The following is a 20,717-nucleotide window of genomic DNA, read 5'->3' as shown; positions in this document are numbered from 1 at the left end:
CGGGCATCACTGGCACCGAGGCAGAACACAACAGACCTCCAGTACGATGGGCCAGAGCCATACGCCGAACGCAATGCCGGCCGCTGTGACCGAGCGGTTCTAGGCGCTACAGTCTGGAACCGTGCGACCGCTACGGTCGCAGGTTCGAATACTGCCTCGGGCATGGATGTGTGTGATGTCCTTAGGTAGGTTAGTTCTAAGCTCTATGGGACTGATGACCTCAGAAGTTAAGTCCCATAGTGCTCAGAGCCATTTGAACCGAACGCGATGGTGTTCCCTCTTAGTAGTGCCACGTGGCCATCCGAAGCTGTCTTCTTGCTACCGTACATTCTCGTGACCATCGCTGCCAGCAATCATGTACAGTGGCTTGGTTCCTGCCAAGTCTTTCTGCAGTAACGCAGAAAGAACATCCGGCTTCCCCGTAGCTCTGTTACACGACCTAGTTCAAACTCAGTGAGGTGTTGATAATGGCATCTTAGTCGCCTTAGAGGCATTCTTGACTAACATAAACTCACCATGTCCAATCTCAAAGGTAACAAACGCTCACGACCGTTACTGCGCATGTTTAAAGCAAACGTGATTTGCATTCTCCTAGTGGCGCCACTAGTGACAAATTGGATGTGTAGGGTGACAATTATTGAACTATACGAAATAAAACCGACATAAGTTCTGAAAGGTTTGCGTTAGGACGTTCAAACTGCACAGTTGGCTGCTGGCCACGATGGGAATTAATTTGCTTTGTTTTATCAACGAGGCACACTTCCATTTGGATGCGTTTGTCAATAATCAAAACTGACTCAATTAGGTCTACTGAGAATTTCGCGATCGGGAAGTCTCTTCACCCTCAACAGGTGACTGTGTTGTGTGCAATGTCACGGAATAATCGGTGCGATATTCCTTGATGGCACGGTGACTACCGAACGGTACGTGAAGGTTTCGGAGGATGATTTCGTCCCTATTATCCAAAGTTAGCCTGATTTTGACAAGATGTGGTTCATGCAAGATGTAGCTCGACCATATCGAAGAAGGAAAGTGTTTTATGTCCTGGGGGAGCAGTTTGGGGACCGCGTTCTGGCTCTGGGGTACCCAGAGGCTACTAGCACGGGGCTATTCTCCGGATCCGAACACATGCGACTCCTTTTTGTGGAACTATATTACAGACGAAGTTTACAGCAATAACTCCAAAACCATTGCTGAGCTGAAAACAACAGTTCAGGAGGTTAGCAACAGCATCGATGCTCCGACACTTCAGCGGGTCACGTAGAATTTCACTATTCGTCTGCGCCAAATCATCGCCAAGGGTGGCAGGCATATAGAACATGTCATAAGCTAAATCCGAATATCTGTAGTGACATTTACATGTTGAATAAAGTGTGTGCACGCCGCAGTTTATAAGTAATTTACGTTTTTTTATATACACTACTGCTCATTAATTTCAGTACACTCTAGTATTTCAGATTTACAACACAAATCAAATGTTATTTCCCACAAAAGGCAATTGTATTAACCTCCAAATATATAATATAATCACAATAATTATATTTTACTTTGATCAATGTATCCTCCTTTGGATTTAATGACTGTGTCACAACCTCGAGGCATGCGGTCAATCAGTTTTTGTAGGTATCGTGAATCTATGAGATTCCACACACCCTTAACAATATTCAAGAGATGTTCCTTGCTGGATATATTAACTTTCCTGATACCTCTGTCCACTTCATCCCAGACCATTTCAACGGGGCTACAATCGGAGCTTTGGGACAGCCATACCATATCATTCTGTACTTTGTGTCTTTCCTTTGATGCAATGTAGTTCATACAGTATGCCGACCGATGTTTTGGGTCATTATCCTGTTGTAAGGTGTACCCTTTCCCGAGCGCGATCCACTTCGTATTGCATGATACAGAAGTATAGGGTGGTACTGGTTCTGATCCATATATCCTTCTATTTTCATAATGTCGGCAGCTCTATCTCCGGCAAAACATCCACAAACCATAACAGAACCTCCACCGTGTTTAACTATAGGTAGAACACACTGCTGGGCTACCCTTTCCCATACAAATCGTCGAACAAATATTCTCCTTCCGCTTCCAAAAATCTCCTTTTTACTGTTGAAACAGATATTTTGTTGCATTAATTTCTACCAATTCTGCACGAATTTGGGGCACTGTTTTGAATCCATTTTTCTTACTGGTAATTCTGATATATGTATCATCTGATATATGTATCATCACTTTTAGTTGCTTTACGGGGTTGTCCTGGTCGTGGTATGTCCTTATTGCTACTTGTTGTCTTCTGGTGGTGAAGGGTGTATTGCATTTCCCCTGTAGACACACTACCGTGTTTCACAATTTGGCAAATAGATAAACCTGCTTGGCTAAGTGCTACAATCGCAGCATGTTTTCCTATGGATATCTGTACTCGTGGAGCCATACTAGTGACGTGCACACTTCAGTGTCACGAAGGAACTGACGTGCAGGAACCACATGTCTGGTATCGTAGCAATGCTTGCCGTTCGCTGCGAACATCACGTCACTACAGGGAACAACACTTGTGCTACAAATGCGGCGTCCTTCGGCAAATACGTAAACAGGTAAACAGTTACATAACGTTTATGTACACAACATTGTTTGTTGGATACTATTGTATCCGGAGGACCACAAACAAAAATCATGACATGTGTACAACTATTACGCTATTCCTTTGCTTCAACCGTACCCACGGTATTAGACCTTATCTACAGAGAACTAGATGTCATTTATTGGGTTATTGAAATTAAGGAGCGGTAGTGTAGTTCAATGATTATGGCCCTGCAGAAACACCCCTATCAATTTTGGTTTATCTCGCACTACTCCTACTGGACTTTTTTTTTTGCCCTCTGTGTATATCGCTGTACGTTCTCGAAGCCATGCGGCATTAGCCGAGCGGTCTAAGGCGCTACAGTCACGGACTGTGCGGCTGGTCCCGGCGAAAGTTCGAGTCCCCCCTCGGGCATGGGTGTGTGTGTGTTTGTCCTTAGGATAATTTAGGTTAAGTAGTGTGTAAACGTAGGGACTGATGACCTTAGCAGTTAAGTCCCATACGATTTCACACACATTTGAACATTTTTGAACGTTCTTGAACCGTCAGTCTGTTTAGCAAGTTCACGGTGACAGTGAATATTTGTTTAAATACGCGGAATATACATTGAACCACCAAAGAAACTGGTATAGGTCTGCGCATTCAACTACAGAGATACGTAAACAGGCAGAATGCTGCGCTGCGGTCGACAATGCCTGTATAAGACAGAGAGGGTCTGCGCAGTTGAGAGATCGGTTAGTGCTGCCACAATGGCAGGTTATTAAGATTTATGTGAGTTTGAAGGTGGTGTTACAGTCGCCGCATGAACGATGGGACACACCATCCCAGAAGTGGGGATTTTCCCCAACGACCATTTCACGAAAGTACCGTGAATATCAGGAATCCGGTAAAACATCAAATCTCCTACATCGCTGCGGCCGGGACAAATTCTGCAAGAACGGAACCAACGATGACTGAAGAGAATCATTCAACGTGGCAAAAGTGGAAACCTTCCGCAAATTGCTGCAGATTTCAATGCTGGGTCATCAACCAGTGTGAGCGTGCGAACAGTTCAACGAAACGTCATCGATATGGGCTTTCGAAGCCGAAGGCCCACTCGTGTACTCTTGATGACTGCACGATACAAAGCTTTACGTCTTGCCTGGGCCCGTCAACACCGAAATTGGACTGTTGACGACTGGAGACATGTTCCCTTGTCGGACGAGTCTCGTTCCATATTGTATCACGGATGGACGTGTGCGGGTATAAGGTCAACCTCATGAATTCATGGACACTGCGTGTCAGCGGGAGACTGTTCAAGCTGATGGAGGCTGTGGCGTGTGCAGTTGGAGTGATATGGGACTCCTGATACGTATACATACGACTACGAAGGTGACACGTACGTAAGCTTCCTGTCTGATCACCTGCATCCCTTCATGTCTATTGCGCATTCCGACGGACTTGGGCATTTTCAGCAGGACAATGCGACACTCCATACGTCCAGAATTACTACAGAGTGAATCCAGGAACACTTTTCTGAGATTAAACACTTCCGGTGGCCACCAAACTCCCCTCACACGAACGTTATTGAGCAAAAAATTGTTCAAATGGCTCTAAGCACTATGGGAATTAACATGTGTGGTCATCAGTCCCCTAGAACTACTGAAACCTAACTAACCTAAGGGCATCACACACATGCATGCCCGAGGCAGGAATCGAACCTGTAACCGTAGCAGTTTGCGGTTCCGGACGGAACGCCTAGAACCGCTCGGCCGCCGCGGCCGGCATTATTGAGCATATCTGGGAAGCCTTTCAACGTGCTTTTCACAAGAGATCTCCACCCCCTAGTACTCTTACGGATTTACGGACAGCACTCCAGTATTCTTGGTGGCAGTTCTCTCCAGCACTACTTCAGACATTAGTCGATTCCATGGCACGTCGTGTTGCGTCACTTCTGTGTGCTCGCAGGGCCCTACATTATATTAGGCAGGTGTACCAGTTTCTTCGGCTCTTCAGTGTAGTATATATATGTTAGCTGTTTGAAGATAGCTGCTGGGTTGTCAAGACACCAAGGTGTACGCCTCGAATGGTGGCCCTGTCAACACCGTCATTAGATTGTTGATGACCGGAGACATGTTGCCTGGTCGAAGTCTCGTTTCAAATTGTATAGAGCGGATGGACGTGTGCGGGTATGGAGACAGCCTCATGAATCCATGTCAGCAGAGGCCTGGTGGACGCTCTTTAATGATGTGGGAGTGTGCAGTTGGAGTGACATGGAATCTCTGATACATTTAGATACGAGAGGTGACACGTACGTAAGAATCCTATCTGGTCACCTGCATCCATTAATGTCCACTGTGCGTTCCGACAGACTTGGGCAATCCGAGCAAGACTATGCGACACCACACACTTCCAGAAATGCTACAGAGTGGGTCCAGCAACACAGTTCTGAGTTTAAACACTTCGCTGGCCACCAAACTCCTCAGACATGAAAATTGTTGCGCATATCTTGGGTTGCATTGCAACGTGCGGTTCAGGAAAGATCTCCACCCCATCGTAATCTTACGGATTTACGGACAGCCTTACAGGATTGGCGGTGTCAGTTCCAGCATTACCTCAAACACTAGTCATCAGCTGCTTGCTCGCGTGGATCCTACACGGTTTTAGAAAGATGTAACAGTTCTTTGGCTCTTCAGTGTACCTCTTTAGACGTGAAATGATTGAATTTTGTGGACACATTTTTATTTGAATTTTTTCGTTGTGTCAACGAAGATATCGATGCCCGAAGGTTTCCTGACGCCTAATGTACACTACTGGCCATTAAAATTGCTACACCACGAAGATGGCGTGCTACAGACGCGAAATTTAACCCACAAGAAGAAGATGCTGTGGTATACAAATGATTAGCTTTTCAAGAGCATTCACACAAGGTTGGCGCCGGTGGCGACACCTACAACGTGCTGACACGAGCAAAGTTTCCAACCGATTTCTCATACACAAACAGCAGTTGACCGGTGTTGCCTGGTGTAACATTGTTGTGATGTCTCGTGTAAGGAGGAGAAATGCGTTCCATCACGTTTCCGACTTCGATAAACGTCGGATTGTAGCCTATCGCGATTGCGGTTTATCGTATCGCGACATTGCTGCTCGCGTTGGTCGAGATCCAATGACTGGTAGCAGAATATGGAATCGGTGGGCTCAGGAGGGTAATACGGAACGCCGTGCTGGATCCCAACGGCCTCGTATCACTAGCAGTCGAGATGACAGGCATCTCATCCGTATGGCTGTAACGGATCGTGCGGCCACGTCACGATCCCTTAGTCAACAAGACAACAACGATCTGCACGAACAGTTCGACGACGTTTGCAGCAGCATGGACTATCAGCTCGCAGACGATGGCTGCGGTTACCCTTGACGCTGCATCACACACAGGAGCGCCTGCGATGGTGTACTCAACGACGAACTTGGGTGCACGAATGGCAAAACGTCATTTTTTCGAACGAATCCAGGTTCTGTTTACAGGATCATCATGGTCGCATCCGTATTAGGCGACATCGCGGTGAACGCACATTGCAAGCGTGTATATGTCATCGCCATACTGGCGTATCACCCGTCGTGATGGTAGGGGGTGCCATTGGTTACACGTTTCGGTCACCTCTTGTTCGCACTGACGGCGCTTTGAACAGTGGACGTTACATTTCAGATGTGTTACGACGCGTGGCTCTACCCTTCATTCGATCCCTGCGAAACCCTACATTTCAGCAGGATAACGCACAACCGCATGTTGCAGGTCCTGTACGGGCCGGCCTGGTTACAGAAAATGTTCGACTGCTGCCGTGGCCAGCACATTCTCCAGATCTCTCACCAACTGGAAACGTCTGGTCAATGGTGGCCGAGCAACTCGCTCGTCACAATGCGCCAGTCACTCCTCTTGATGAACTGTGGTATCGTGTTGAAGCTGCATCGGAGCTGTACCTGTACACGCCATCAAAGCTCTGTCTGACTCAATGCCCAGGCGTATCAAGGCCGTTATTACGGCCACAGGTGGTTGTTCTGGGTACTGATTTCTCAGGATCTATGCACCCAAATTGCGTGAAAATGTAATCACACGTCAGTTCTAGTATAGTATATTTGTCCAACGAATACCCGTTTATCATCTGCATTTCTTCTTGGTGTAGCAGTTTCATGGCCAGTAGTGTATTACCGGCTCGATCACATTACGTAGTGTTGAGAGCAGTAATGGGGATCGGTCGGCCAGCAGGCGAGATAACGGCGGTGGGACGCGGCGGAGGTGACGGCGGCGGCGGCCCGCGAGGCGGGGCCGGCCGCCACATAAAGCCGGTGCCCGCGGGCCCTGGGGCCAGTGCAGCCAGCGCGCCCGCTATGGCCGCCCCCAGCACCGCGCTCCTCTTCCTCCTGTTGGCGGCCGCTGCCGCGTCGGCGGCGGCGCAGCAGCTGGCGTGGTGGCAGTCCGGCGTCGTCTACCAGATCTATCCCAAGTCCTTCAAGGACAGCGACGGCGACGGAGTCGGCGACCTCAACGGTAAGGCACCGGGCCACGCTCTTTCGACGTTTCACAAGACGTTATAACGGTCGCCTAGTCGTAGATATTGCTATAATCGCACTATTTCACTCCCATTGACGGAGCTTGTTAGCACTTGATGTTAGGTTGGCGCCATTAAAATGCATTGTGGAAATCGCTGCTGCTTGCTGGATCGCTGCTGTGTCTCGAAGGTAATGCTGGCTCTAAATCTGGTTGTCTAGGGGTAAAAAAATGAGGTTCGTGTTTTTGACGTGCTTTTGATGATAAATAATGAGTCTTCAGGTCCAGATTGTATACCGATTAGGTTCCTTTCAGATTACGCTAATACAATAGCTCCCTACTTAGCAATCATATACAACCGTTCGCTCACAGATTGATCAGTACCTACAGATTGGAAAATTGCGCAGGTCTTACCAGTGTTTAAGAAGGGTAGTAGGAGTAATCCATCGAACTGCAGACCTATATCACTGACGTCGGTTTGCAGTAGGGTTTTGGAGCATATACTGTATTCAAACATTATGAAACACCTCGAAGGGAACGATCTATTGATACGTAATCAGCATGGTTTCAGAAAACATCGTTCTTGTGCAACGCAGCTAGCTCTTTATTCGCACGAAGTAATGGCCGCTATCGACAGGGGATCTCAGACTGATTCCGTATTTCTGGATTTCCGGAAAGCTTTTGACACCGTTCCTCACAAGCGACTTCTAATCAAGCTGCGGGCCTATGGGGTATCGTCTCAGTTGTGCGACTGGATTCGTGATTTCCTGTCAGGAGGGTCGCAGTTCGTAGTAATAGACGGCAAATCATAAAGTAAAACTGAAGTGATATCAGGTGTTCCCCAGGGAAGCGTCCTGGGACCTCTGCTGTTCCTGATCTATATAAGTGACCTGGGTGACAATCTGAGCAGTTCTCTTAGGTTGTTCGCAGATGATGCTGTAATTTACCGTCTAGTAAGGTCATCCGAAGACCACTATCAGTTGCAAAGAGATTTAGAAAAGATTGCTGTATGGTGTGGCAGGTGGCAGTTGACGCTAAATAACGAAAAGTGTGAGGTGATCCACATGAGTTCCAAAAGAAATCCGTTGGAATTCGTTTACTCGATAAATAGTACAATTCTCAAGGGTGCCAATTCAACTAAGTACCTGGGTGTTGAAATTACGAACAACTTCAGTTGGAAAGACCAAATAGATAATATTGTGGGGGAGGCGAGCCAAAGGTTGCGTTTCATAGGCAGGACACTTAGAAGATGCAACAAGACCACTAAAGAGACAGGTTACACTACACTCGTTCGTCCTCTGTTAGAAGCTATTTACGGAATTTCAGTCACCAACTTTCTCTTCGGAATGCGAAAATATTTTGTTGAGCCCAACCTACATAGGTAGGAATGATCATCAAAATAAAATAAGAGAAATCAGAGCTCGAACAGAAAGGTTTAGGTGTTCGTTTTTCCCGCGCGCTGTTCGGGAGTGGAATGGTAGAGAGATAGTATGATTGTGGTTCGATGAACTCTCTGCCAAGCACTTAAATGTGAATTGCAGAGTAGTCATGTAGATGTAGATGAAGATGTATATGTAGAAACCAACAAATATTTAAACTTCAAATATTTATTACTCTGGTGGCCATCTTAATTCCACTGTCCACCAAAGACAATGACACAACACAAAATAGCACTTCTTTTACATGTTCTTTGCAATGTTTATCCACCTCGAACAATAAGACACATACACTATACCAAAGTGACATTTAGACTCGGCTCCCGACCCTTCTTGCTGCTTGTATTTATAACCTTGTCAAAGTACTACTAAAAAGAGATATAGTTTATAAGTCACATGTACATCTGTTATCGTAATTTGTGCAGAAAAGTTATTAATTTATATCGAGTGACATACTTTAACAGGTTATTAAAATGACAGACAGATTTGTTGACTTGACAGAATAACTCTTTGTTACAAAAAAGGCCGTTTTTTAGAAGTTGGTCAATTGACTTCTCTAATTTGCATAAATAAGTAAATAACGTGAATTATTAAGAATTACATTGGTTTTCGTCTCAAACAGGAGTGTTTACGTGAATACGGAGTGAAAACGGTCCTAGTGAACAAATAGGTTTCACTGGGTCATTTTTATTTAAGGAGATCCAAAATACGTAAGTTGGCCACTATTTTTCGTACTTCATATTAATTATTTAAGATGAACTTAGTGTTTTTACATGATGACGTTTGCTGTATCAATGATCAATTGATATTAACTGTTGTGTGGGTCAGTTATTCAGTATAACTTAAAGCGTTGACTGTTTATGGAGGCATGTTATGCAGTCATTGTTAACATACACAATAACTTTTCTATAATCATAAATACTCGTTAAACTGGTTGAATTTGGAGGGTATTGCATTCTTCGGTAAAGTAAAGTCTTTAATAGGTTCCGTTACAACCTCACCGGTAGATCAGGTGCGGTTTTCAACATACTCGACCCGCAGAGGACAGTCTACTTACGAACACACCATGCTTTTTGGTCGATAATTCAACGCAGCGAATGATTCTCGAATCACATAATGGAATAGGCACTATAGATCGCCGAAAGGAGTTTCTGCCGTTCCCTACCTTTCTTGTAGTTGGTAGACAGAAGTTTTGAGCAGGATTTGTAAATATTTCGAGTTCTACATATTTGAGTGCTGTATCACATCTTCGTTTAGATCCTCACTCTGCAAGCCATTCTGCCAGCCGGAGTGGCCGAGCGGTTCTTGGCGCTACAGTCTGGAACCGCGCGACCGCTACGGTCGCAGGTTCGAATCCTGCCTCGGGCGTGGATGTGTGTTATGTCCTTAGGTTAGTTAGGTTTAAGTAGTTCTTAGTTCTAGGGGACTGATGACCTCAGATGTTAAGTCCCATAGTGCTCAGAGCCATTTGAACAATTTGCAAGCCATTCTATATCCACAATTACGTGATTACTTTGCAATTCACAATTAAGTGCCTGGTAGATGTTTCTTCCAACCACCTTCAAGCCATTTCTCTACATGATGATGATGTTTGGTTCGTGGGGCGCTCAACTGCGCAGTTATCAGTGCCCATACAAATTCCCAACTTTGTCTCAGGAATGTTGATGAAATGATGAGGACAGTACAAACACCCAGTCATCTCGAGGCAGGTGAATATCCCTGACCCTCCCGGGAATCGAACCCGGGGCCCGTGCTCGGGAAGCGAGAACTGCGACCGTGAGACCACGAGCTGTGGACATTTCTCTACAGTTCCACTCTCGAACAGTGCGTGGGAAAACAAATACTGAAATCTTTCCGCGCGAGCTCTGATTTCTTTTATTTTATTACAATGATCATATCTCCCTATGTAAGTAGGTGCCAACAAAATATTTTTTGCAATCGGGGGAGAAAATTTGTGATCGAAATTTCATGAGAAGGTCCTGCCGCAGCGAAGAAGTCTTTGTTTTAATGGCTGCCTTTCCAGTCCGTGTATCATATCCGCGGCATTTTCTCCCTTGTTTCCTGATGAACAAAACATGCTGCCCTTTTTTCAACTTCTCAAAGTCTTTCGTCAGTTCCATCTCAAGCGGATCCTACACAGCAGAGCAACACTCCTGAAGAAGATGGACAAGCGTGGTGGAAGTCTCTTTAGTCTCTATACTAGACGTGCTGCACTTTCTAAGTGTTCTGTCAATAAGAGGCAGTCTTTGGCGTGCTATCCCAACAATATTATTTACGTGATCGTTCCACTATAATTTATTCATTTATCTAATCCCTATGCATTTAGTTGAGTTTACAGCTTTGACACTTGTTTAACTGAAATTTAGCGAATTATTTTAATTCTCATGTGGATGACTTCACAGTATCATGATTTAGCATCAGTTGCCATTTTCCGCACCATACAGAAATCTTGCCTAATTCAATTTGCAATTAGTTTTGATGACTTTATAAGACGGTAAATGACAGCATCTCCTGCAAACAATGTATTGATGACTTTCCGTCAGTTATTACGAACTGTCACTTTTCTGACAGGGAATCACAACTCCAGTCACACAAGTAAGATGATACACCATACGCACCCACTTTAATTTGAAGCCGGTCGCTGTGGCCGAGCGTTTCTAGGCGCTTCAGTCCGGAACTGCGCTGCTGCTACGGTCGCAGTTATGAATCCTGCCTCGGGCATGGATGTGTGTGATGACCTTAGGTTAGTTAGGTTTAAGTAATTCAAAGTCTAGGGTACTGATGACCTCAGATGTTAAGTCCCATAGTGCTTAGAGCCATTTGAACCATTTTAAATTATAAATCGTTTGTGAGAAACGATGTCAAAAGCCTTCTGGAAATCTAGAAATATGGATTCAATTTGAGATCACCTGTCATTACATCGTGAGAATCAAGAGCTAGTTTCGTTTCACAAGAACGATATTTTCTACATCCGAATTGCCTATTTGTAAATAAACCGTTTTGTTCTGTTTGATTCATAATATTCGACCACCACATATGTTCCGGTATCTTGCTGCATTTCGACGTTAGTGATATGCGTCTGTAATTAAGAGATTTACTCCTTTTTCCTTTCTTTGGTATTGGTGTGACTTGTGCAACGTTCCACTCTCTGGATTCGGATCTTTCTACGACCGAGACATTTTATATGATTGATAACTGTGGAGCTATTGCATCAGCCGAATCTGAAAGGAAGGTGAGTCATTTCCAGTCTGGACCAGAAGATTTGCCTTTCTTAAGTTTTTTATCTACTTATAGTGTTATAGGTTACTCATGGTGGTAGTTGTTTTTGATTCTACAGTATATGCAGGAAACTACTTCCATTACCACTACAGTGCCCCCCTTTTCCTTTTCTGCTCGTGTGTGATGCGTGACACGAACGAATTTCGTTAATCTCCTATATGATCTCGAAAATATTCGAATTTCGCGACACGACTAATCGTGAAACGTATGCGGGAGCAAGCAATATGTAACATCACTCATGGTGGGAAGTACGCTCATCGAATTTCTCCACTAAATCTGCCAGCCGGCCGGTGTGACCGAGAGATTCTAGGTTCTGGAACCGCGCGACCGCTACGGTCGCAGGTTCGAATCCTCCCTCGGGCATGGATGTGTGTGATGTCCTTAGGTTAGTTAGGTTTAAGTAGTTCTAAGTTCTAGGGGACTGATGACCACAGATGTTAAGTTCCATGGTGTTCAGAGCCATTTGGACCATTTGAACTAAACCCGTCACGCACAAAGTGTCTGTTGTAGAGTTTGTCGCAGAATTTTGAAGCACGCGCTCGCAAAACCCTCGCGCTTACTGCAAGAACCCGTCACGAAACGCGCCGCTCTTCTTTGGATCTTCTCCAAGAGCCATATTCAAGAATTGGTCGAACTAGTATGTTGTGGTTCAGTTCTGTCGTTGATAAAGTACATCCACTTTTCGTACTTCCAATCTATCTTAGCCTTATATCCGCTTGTCGTACAACTAGCTTAATGTGCTGTTTCGCTTTAGGTCAGTCGGGACGTGTGGTCGTAGATTTTTACGCTTGTTTCTGTTTGCAGTGACCTATCGTCAATAGTGAAATCTAACAGTATTCGGTCTTTCCATCTATTTTAGCGCAATGTGTTACCTTATTTACGTTAATATTCAATGCCAGTAACTCACTCCTTGACGTGACTACATGCATATCACTGAAGCTTTCTGTCATTGAATCTCTCCTAAATACAACAGCATTATCCACGAATAATCTCAAGTATGTCCTAGCTGAGTGGACGATATCATTTATACAGACCATGAACAGCAGTGGTCCTATGAGCCTCCCTTGAGGTACGTCCGAGGTTGCTTTTACTTCTGATGATCTAGCAGACTTATCGTAGACGTGTAAGTAATTGTATCTCATATACCAGGTTCGTACCATTGAGTGCAAAACATGTTAATGTTTAACAGACGTGTTCAAGAAAAGTTGAACTGTGACATACAATAATGGGTTGGCCGACGTGAAATGTTTACGATATGAACCCAACTCCTGTATCCAAAATGAATGAAGGAACGAGAGCCTATACCTTGATAAAAGAATAAGTTTATAGGAATAATTAAAAGAGGAATTGCAGAAAAAATTAATATATCTTTACCTGGCTGTTTCTCAGTTGTTCATTTAATAATACCGTATTACATATTGACAGCGAATCAGAATTAGAAATTTATTTTCGCTGTACTAAGTTAGTTATCCTACCGTCATCGACGCCTATGTAATACCGTGCAAATATGAATGGACTAGAAAAAAAAATTAAAGTACACGAAAAGTGTCTTTAACAAAAACTGATTGGCATCGAGCATACAGGTTTAGAAGATGTAGAATTATTATTTTTCCTCAGGTCACTCCAAATTTACAAGTGTATTATGTTATACTTTCTTAATGTGTTGACGCCGGCAGCGGTGGTCTCGCTGTTAAGGCGCTCAGTCCGGAACCGCGCGACTGCTACGGTCGCAGGTTCGAATCCTGCCTCGGGCATGGATGTGTGTGATGTCCTTAGGTTAGTTAGGTTTAAGTAGTTGTACGTTCTAGGGGACTGATGACCACAGAAGTTAAGTCCCATAGTGCTCAGAGCCATTTGAACCATTTATAATGTGTTGACACTATGAAAATAATATCATAAACGATAGTCAGTTCTTTCGTTCAAGTAAAATTACATAGCAATCGTAGCTTCAAGGTGGTAATTATTCATCTTATTTTAAAAATTATCCAACCCCACGCTCGTTAGCTGTAAAAATACGAACACATGGTGTCGTCAATCTGTTACCCATCTCCATTGACTACGTCCAGAATAAACGCAGTTGCGTCGCCATTCAACCATATGGTACCTGGTTCCAGAATGTGATCCGTCGTCAGAGTTTTACCAACAAGGAAGTAGTTACTGACCACCAGAAATAACGCTTTTTCCTCTGCCTGAATCTGGTAACCACTCGCAGTGTCGCCAAGGCAAAGAGAAGACGTGATGGTGATGTATCCGTGATGTGACCTGTGCAGTAACCACTACGCCACCTTGTTATGTGTCTGTAAATGCTTATATTTGGATAGAAATGGCAGATTGCTGTCGTTCTCTCTCTCTCTCTGTACGCATATGTGTGTGTGTGTGTGTGTGTGTGTGTGTGTGTGTGTGAGGGACAGTCAGAGGAACAAATAGAGAAAGACAATTTGAGAGGGACTGAGAGTTGGAGCAAGAGAGAGGGGGTGAAAGTGGAGGAGGGTGATGGAGAGGCAGGAGAGAGGGGTGAGAAAAAGTTCATGAGAGGGAGGGAAGGAAGGAGGGAAGAGTAGCGAAGAAAGGGAGAACGAGAGGGTTAGAGAGTGATGGAGGGAAGGAGAGAGGTGTGACGAAGTGCAAATGGAAGGTGTGTGTGTGTGAGAGAGAGAGAGAGAGAGAGAGAGAGAGAGATAGAGAAGGGGGAAGGATGGGGGTGAGGAAGCGGAAGAGGGGGAGAATGGAAAGAGAAAATGGAGGGGAGAGAATAAAAAGGGGAGAGAGAGGGAGAAACGGAGAGAAAGAGGGCAGAAGAGAAGTAGAGAGGTATGTGGAAGGGGGAGAGAGAGGGGGGGGAGGGAGAGGGAGAAAGAGAGAGAGAGAGAGAGAAGGAAGAGAGCGGGAGAGATAGGGTAGAAAAAGAGGGGAGAGAGAGAGAGAGAGAGAGAGAGAGAGAGAGAGAGTGAGGAATGGAGGCAAGGGAAAGGAAAGCAAAATAAAAAGAGAAATAGATGAATAGGAAGAAAGAGAGAACAAATGTATGTGTGAAGGAATATATTTCTGAATTTGTCTATTAACACTGAGAAAGTGAACCAATTTGACAATTAAGACTGGGAAAGTGTACAATGGTAACCGGCCTCCAGTATTTTTCCCACTGCTGCTTGTTGTTAATACATGATGCTTTGAAAGTAGTTTTACCAGGTCGTCACATACTATGACATTATCTTGCTGCGATAGCAAAACCTAGTGATAAATGAGCTTTCTTTCCGAAGACGTTAGAAAATAACTACTAGTGTAGTTAGCTTGTGCTATCGTAAGGTCTGTGCAAGGCTAACTTTAAGTAGCAGCATTTACAGTATTTCTATCCAAGGTGTTTCGCTGAAATTCGGCAGAAATACTGCTTGTGGCTAGTGAAACGCAGCTACTTATCCCACCGGCAACAGTAGTGGCCTAGCACCTTTCAGTCAGGTCCTGTGCTAAGGCTTGTTGCGATCTCTTGCGAAACAGGAAGTCCTCTTTGCACCCACAATATCACAACAAAGCGGTCATTGTGCACGCAATTGAAGAACTATGTCACTTGCTCCGCGAGTGAACGTGTCGGGCCAAACTAGGGGTAGGTCACTCACGTCGATGTTACACCACTGCCAGAATCGCTTCTCTGAACGTCACAATGACACCACGTTACCGCAATGTCAACCCTTAGTGCGGGAAACGCTGTGCCTGCGCATGCTGGCAGTGAATCCAATAGTATCGAACACTGAAATACATACAAGCTTTAACGCTTGTACTTCATCACACGTAACACGAGCTTTTCTTTAACACGTGCAATAACGTTATCTTCTTACTGTCAGAATGGACGTGACCATGTGTGTTGCCTAACGCACCGTACAGGGCTTGCTTGGAACCATTTGGAGACGAGTTTAAAGGTATTCGTAATGAATCATCCTGGCAGATTAAAATTCGATGCCCTTCGTCTCCAAGCGCCATTCAAGCACGCCTCGCGACCCGCCCTCACAGCTTTACTTGCGCCAGCAACTGTTCTCGAACCTTCGGTAGAGCACTTGTCCTGAAGATTCTAAATTCGACTTGCAGTTCTAGATACAGCTTTAATCAGGTAGGAAGTTTCAGGTCAGCACACACTCCGCTGCAGTATGAAGCTTCATGCTGGGTATTTGTAATGTTTTAATACTGAATGAATTTGGATTAATTGAAAACAAACAGACGATCGACAGTTCACTAGGTAATAGGCTATTGTAAACCTACCATATGCTATGCGGCAACTACAATATCATCTCAGCTAACACTTTAAAACTAAAAAGAGAAATTAATATCAGCTTGTCTACTACCGATATCTAGAATGTGTTTCCTCATAGTAATGCATACTTCTACTACTAATTATTCAGAACTAGACAAACTTTTGCATTAACTTTGTCTACTACCTTTCCAACAATATCTACTTGCAACAGACGTAGAAATCCCTTTTGCAACAGCTCACCATCGGAAAAAAACAGTAGGTACAACGAACAGATATACGAGGGTAAGTCAATTGTTATTCGCAGAGTAGTTATAAAATTTTATTGTAATCAAATAGGAAACTTACAAGAACATCATTTTTCGACATAGTCTCCTTGCGTTTCAACACACTTGGTCCATCGTTGTACAAGCTTCCTGACGCTCTCATGAAAGAAGGTTCTCGATTGAGCTGCGAACCAGGGATGCACCGCTTCTTTCACTGCTTCGTAGGAGACAAATCGACGGCCCTTTAAGGCTTGTTTGAGTGGACCAAACAGGTGATAACCAGAAGGGGCAAGATCGGGACTATATGAAGGATGATACAGTACAAATTTGAGTTTCTGGAGCGTTTCAGCAAAGTGGGCAGCAATACAATACCTTTGGACAGCAGTCCTCGACGTTTGCTTCGAATTGCAGGCTTTACCCTGGCAGTAAGCATCTCACTGTAACGTACGCTGTTTATTGCTCTGCCCCTTTCCGCATAATGTTCCAGTACTGCACCTTGTGCGTCCCAAAGAACCGTAAGCATCAGTTTTCCCGCGGACGGTTGGGTCTTGAACGTTTTCTTGCACATCGAATTTGAATGTTTCCATTCCATACTCTGCTGTTTACTCTCCGGCTCGTAATGTTGGTCCATGTTACGTCACCAGTAAAGATCCTGTCTAACAAAGTTGTCCCTTCGTTACAACAGCGATCCAAAGGTTTTCTCCAGATGTCCAAGCGCGTTTGTTTATGCAACTGTGTGAGTTGTTATGGGACCCATCTTGCACAAACTTTATGAAACCCAAGGCTATTGTGGATGATTTCGTAAGCAGTACCGTGACTAATTTTCAGAAAATGTGCCACTTCGTCAATAGTTAATCGTCTGTCTAAGAGAATCATATCACGTGAATGCCCAATGGTTTCTTCATTTGTGGCGGTAAACGGTCGTCCGGATCCTTCATCGTGTGTAACACTTGTGCGACCATTTCGGAATTTTTCAATCCATTCGTAGACACTCCGTTGTGGCAAAACACTGTTCCCGCACTGTACCGAAAGTCTTCCGACCACAGAAAACGAATCACTGAACGTTGCTCTTCTTTGGTGCAAACAGACAGCGGAGCAGCCACGATCAACAGCACGGCAGGGATAACGAAACTAACCTAGCACAAATGATAATTAAATCGACTCCCTAGCTGCAAACAGGCGGTGATACACATCATTGGGGACATGTTGGAAATGTGTGCCCTGACCGGGACTCGAATCCGGGATCTCCTGCTTACATGGCACACGTTCTATCCATCTGAGCCAACGAGGCTACAGAGGATAGTGTGCACCTGCAGGGACACATCCCTTGCACGCACCCCGTGAGACCCACACTCCCAACATGTCCAAACCACTTCATTCGTAGGGCACCTAATAGATGTTTGCCCATGACACTCATTACTCGTGGCAGATTAATCTACCAAGTCCTGTCTATTAGGCGCACTACGAATGTAGTGGTGTGGACATCTTGGGAATGTGGGTCTCACGGGGAGCGTGCAAGGGATAAGTCCCTGCAGGTGCACTATCCTCTGCTCCCTCCTTGGCTTAGACGGATAGAGCGTGTGGCATGTAAGCAGGAGATTCCAGGTTCGAGTCCCGGTCGTGGCACACATTTCCAACATGTCCCCAATGATGTATATCAACACCTGTTTGTAGCTAGGGTGTCGATTTATTTATCATTTTATTCTAGGCTTCATATATAACAAACCTAGCAGCTTGAAAATTGAAAAGATATAACAACAAATAAACAAAGCATGCTCATCAACGTAAAACGACAGTACTACCAAAATAACCAAAAATTTAACTAAAATGCGGATAATAATTGACTTACCCTCGAACATTGATGTGCGAAACTTGAGGATGAAAGTAACTTTCGCATGATGTGTCGCTGCTTAGTAACATAACTAGATGAAATTTGGACCATATTTAGAAATAGTTACTTCAGTGTACTTATTCAAAGACAAAAATTACACTGAGGTCACCACGATTTATGATGGGAGCCTGGAGATTACAAAAGGTGGTACATGGTACTTAATAGGTTATGTGGTCACAACGGACCGCACTGCATGCCCTGCAACGTGCTGTCACGTTCGCCAGAAGGTTGGCAAGCAGTTCTTGTGGTAGGTCATTTCCATTCCTCCGTCAGAGCGGTTGACAACTGATGCATGGTCGCTGGTCCATCTGGTCACCTCTCATCAACGCATCCCACACGTAGTCGATGGAATTTAACTCTGGGGGAACTGACAAGCCCGACCATGCGCCGAATACACTCTCGTTGCGAGACTTCTTTCGCCTGTGCTGTTTGATACGGTCGTGCGTTGTCACCCACAACAATAGATACACTGCCGGGTAGAGCCCTGAAAAGATGGGCATTGCAAAGGTCTACAGTGTCACAATAACACTGAATGGTTAGTGAACCAAGATGAAATATTTCGAGATCAGTACGTTCATGCAAGATAACGCCTTCCCACAGCCGGCCGTTGTGGCCGAGCGGTTCTAGGCGCTTCAGTCTGGAACCGCGCGACCGCTATGGCCGCAGGTTCGAATCCTGCCTCGGGTATGGGTGTGTGTGATGTCCTTAGGTTAGTTAGGTTTAAGTAGTTCTACGTTCTAGGGGACTGCTGACCTCAGACGTTAAGTCCCATAGTGCTCAGAGCCATTTGAACCATTTGAGCCTTCCCACACCATAACACCTAGACCAACAAAACGATCATGTTCGACAATGTTCTTGAGAGTATTGCATGTTCCACCTCTCGCCATATAAGACACCAAGGAGCATTCTTGATTTACTTACACATCACAGAAACCCATCTCTGTGGTGTTCATAGAATACTACTGACGTAACAGCACCTAAGAAGGCGACCGCGGAAGTTGCGCAATGTGTCGTCACCCACACGTAACGCGAGAATTAAGGTCAGCGCCGTGGATCATGGCTGCCGCGAAAATTCTCACACTTTTATACTAACAGCTGTCCTTTGTCACCTGCTGATGACCTTACTCTCCAGCAAAGGTCCTCGCCTACGTAGTCGGCGTCGGTAAAACATGCCTGAGGGTGGCGTTCTACCGGTAGCAGTCACCAAAACGAACCACACAAAAGCTAGCACTACAACAGCCCTCAGATGAAATGTGTACGCTTTTATCACACTGTGTTAAATCTGTACAATACAGCACGTAACAAACGCAGTACTCTACCTTTAAATAACGTCTTGCGTAATGGTACCCAGTACACGATCGATAACGAGTGTTCCTAGAGACAAGAGACTCTCAGGGCTGTACCAGGGAAGCGTGAGACGATTGCTGTCGTTCTCTGTGTACATAAATGACATGACGGACAGGGTGAGCATCAATGTGGGGCGGTATGCTGACGGCGTTGTAACGTGCGGGAAGGAGTCGCTGTCGAGCGACTGTAGAAGGGAAGAACGTGACTTAGACAGAATTTCTAGTTGGTGTGATAGATGGCAGCTAGATCTAAATGTAGTAAAATGTAAGTTAATGTAGATGAGTAGGAAAAAATCCCGTAATATTCAAATACAGTATTAGTAATGTGTTGCTTCACACAGCCACGTCGGTTAAATACACTACTGACCATTAAATTGCTACACCAAGAACAAATGCAGATGATAAACGGGTATTCATTGGACAAATATATTATACTTGAACTGGCGCGATTATTACCCAGAACAACCACCTCTGGCCGTAATAACTGCCTTGATACGCCTGGGCATTGAGTCAAACAGAGCATGGATGGCGTGTACAGGTACAGCTGCCCACGCAGCTTCAAAACGACACCACAGTTCATCAAGAGTAGTGACTGGCGTATTGTGATGAGCTAGTTGCCCGGCCGCCATTCACCAGACGTTTTCAATTGGTGAGAGATCTGGAGAACGTGCTGGCCAGCGCAGCAGTCGAACATTTTCTGCATCCAGAAAGGACCGTGCAGGACCTGCAACATGCGATCGTGCATTATCCTGCTGAAATGTAGGGTTTCGCAGGGATGGAATGAAGGGTAGAGCCAGGGGTCGTAATAAATCTGAAATGTAATGTCCACTGTTCAAAGTGCCGTCAATGCGAACAAGAGGTGACCGAGACGTGTAACCAATGGCACCCCATACCGTCACGTCGGGTGATACGCCAGTATGGCGACGACGAATACACGCTTCCAATGTGCGTTCACCGCGATGTCGCCAAACACGGATGCGACCATCATGATGCTGTAAACAGAACCTGGATTCATCCGGAAAAATGACGTTTTGCCATTCGTGCACCCAGGTTCGTCTTTGAGTGCGCTATCGCACGCGCTCCTGCCTGTGACGCAGCATCAAGGGTAACCGCAGCCACGGTCTCCGAGCTGATAGTCCATGCTGCTGCAAACATCGTC

The 20,717-nt window shown here is 45.1% G+C and overlaps 1 protein-coding gene across 1 annotated transcript in view; it reads left to right on the top strand.

Annotated features, from left to right (window-relative positions):
- Positions 1–6,937: 6,937 nt before the first annotated feature.
- Positions 6,938–20,717, top strand: part of LOC124620651 — a 383,337-nt gene continuing 369,557 nt past the window's right edge. The window contains exon 1 of the mRNA XM_047147087.1: positions 6,938–7,103. Coding sequence (XP_047003043.1) covers positions 6,944–7,103 — 160 coding nt within the window. The 5' untranslated portion in view covers positions 6,938–6,943. The remainder of the gene's footprint in view (positions 7,104–20,717) is intronic.

Source organism: Schistocerca americana, chromosome 1 (genome assembly GCF_021461395.2).
Source record: "Schistocerca americana isolate TAMUIC-IGC-003095 chromosome 1, iqSchAmer2.1, whole genome shotgun sequence".
In the NCBI taxonomy this organism is placed as follows: domain Eukaryota; kingdom Metazoa; phylum Arthropoda; class Insecta; order Orthoptera; family Acrididae; genus Schistocerca; species Schistocerca americana.
Note: the sequence above shows the minus strand (reverse complement) of the source record. Positions and strands in the feature narration are given on the sequence as shown.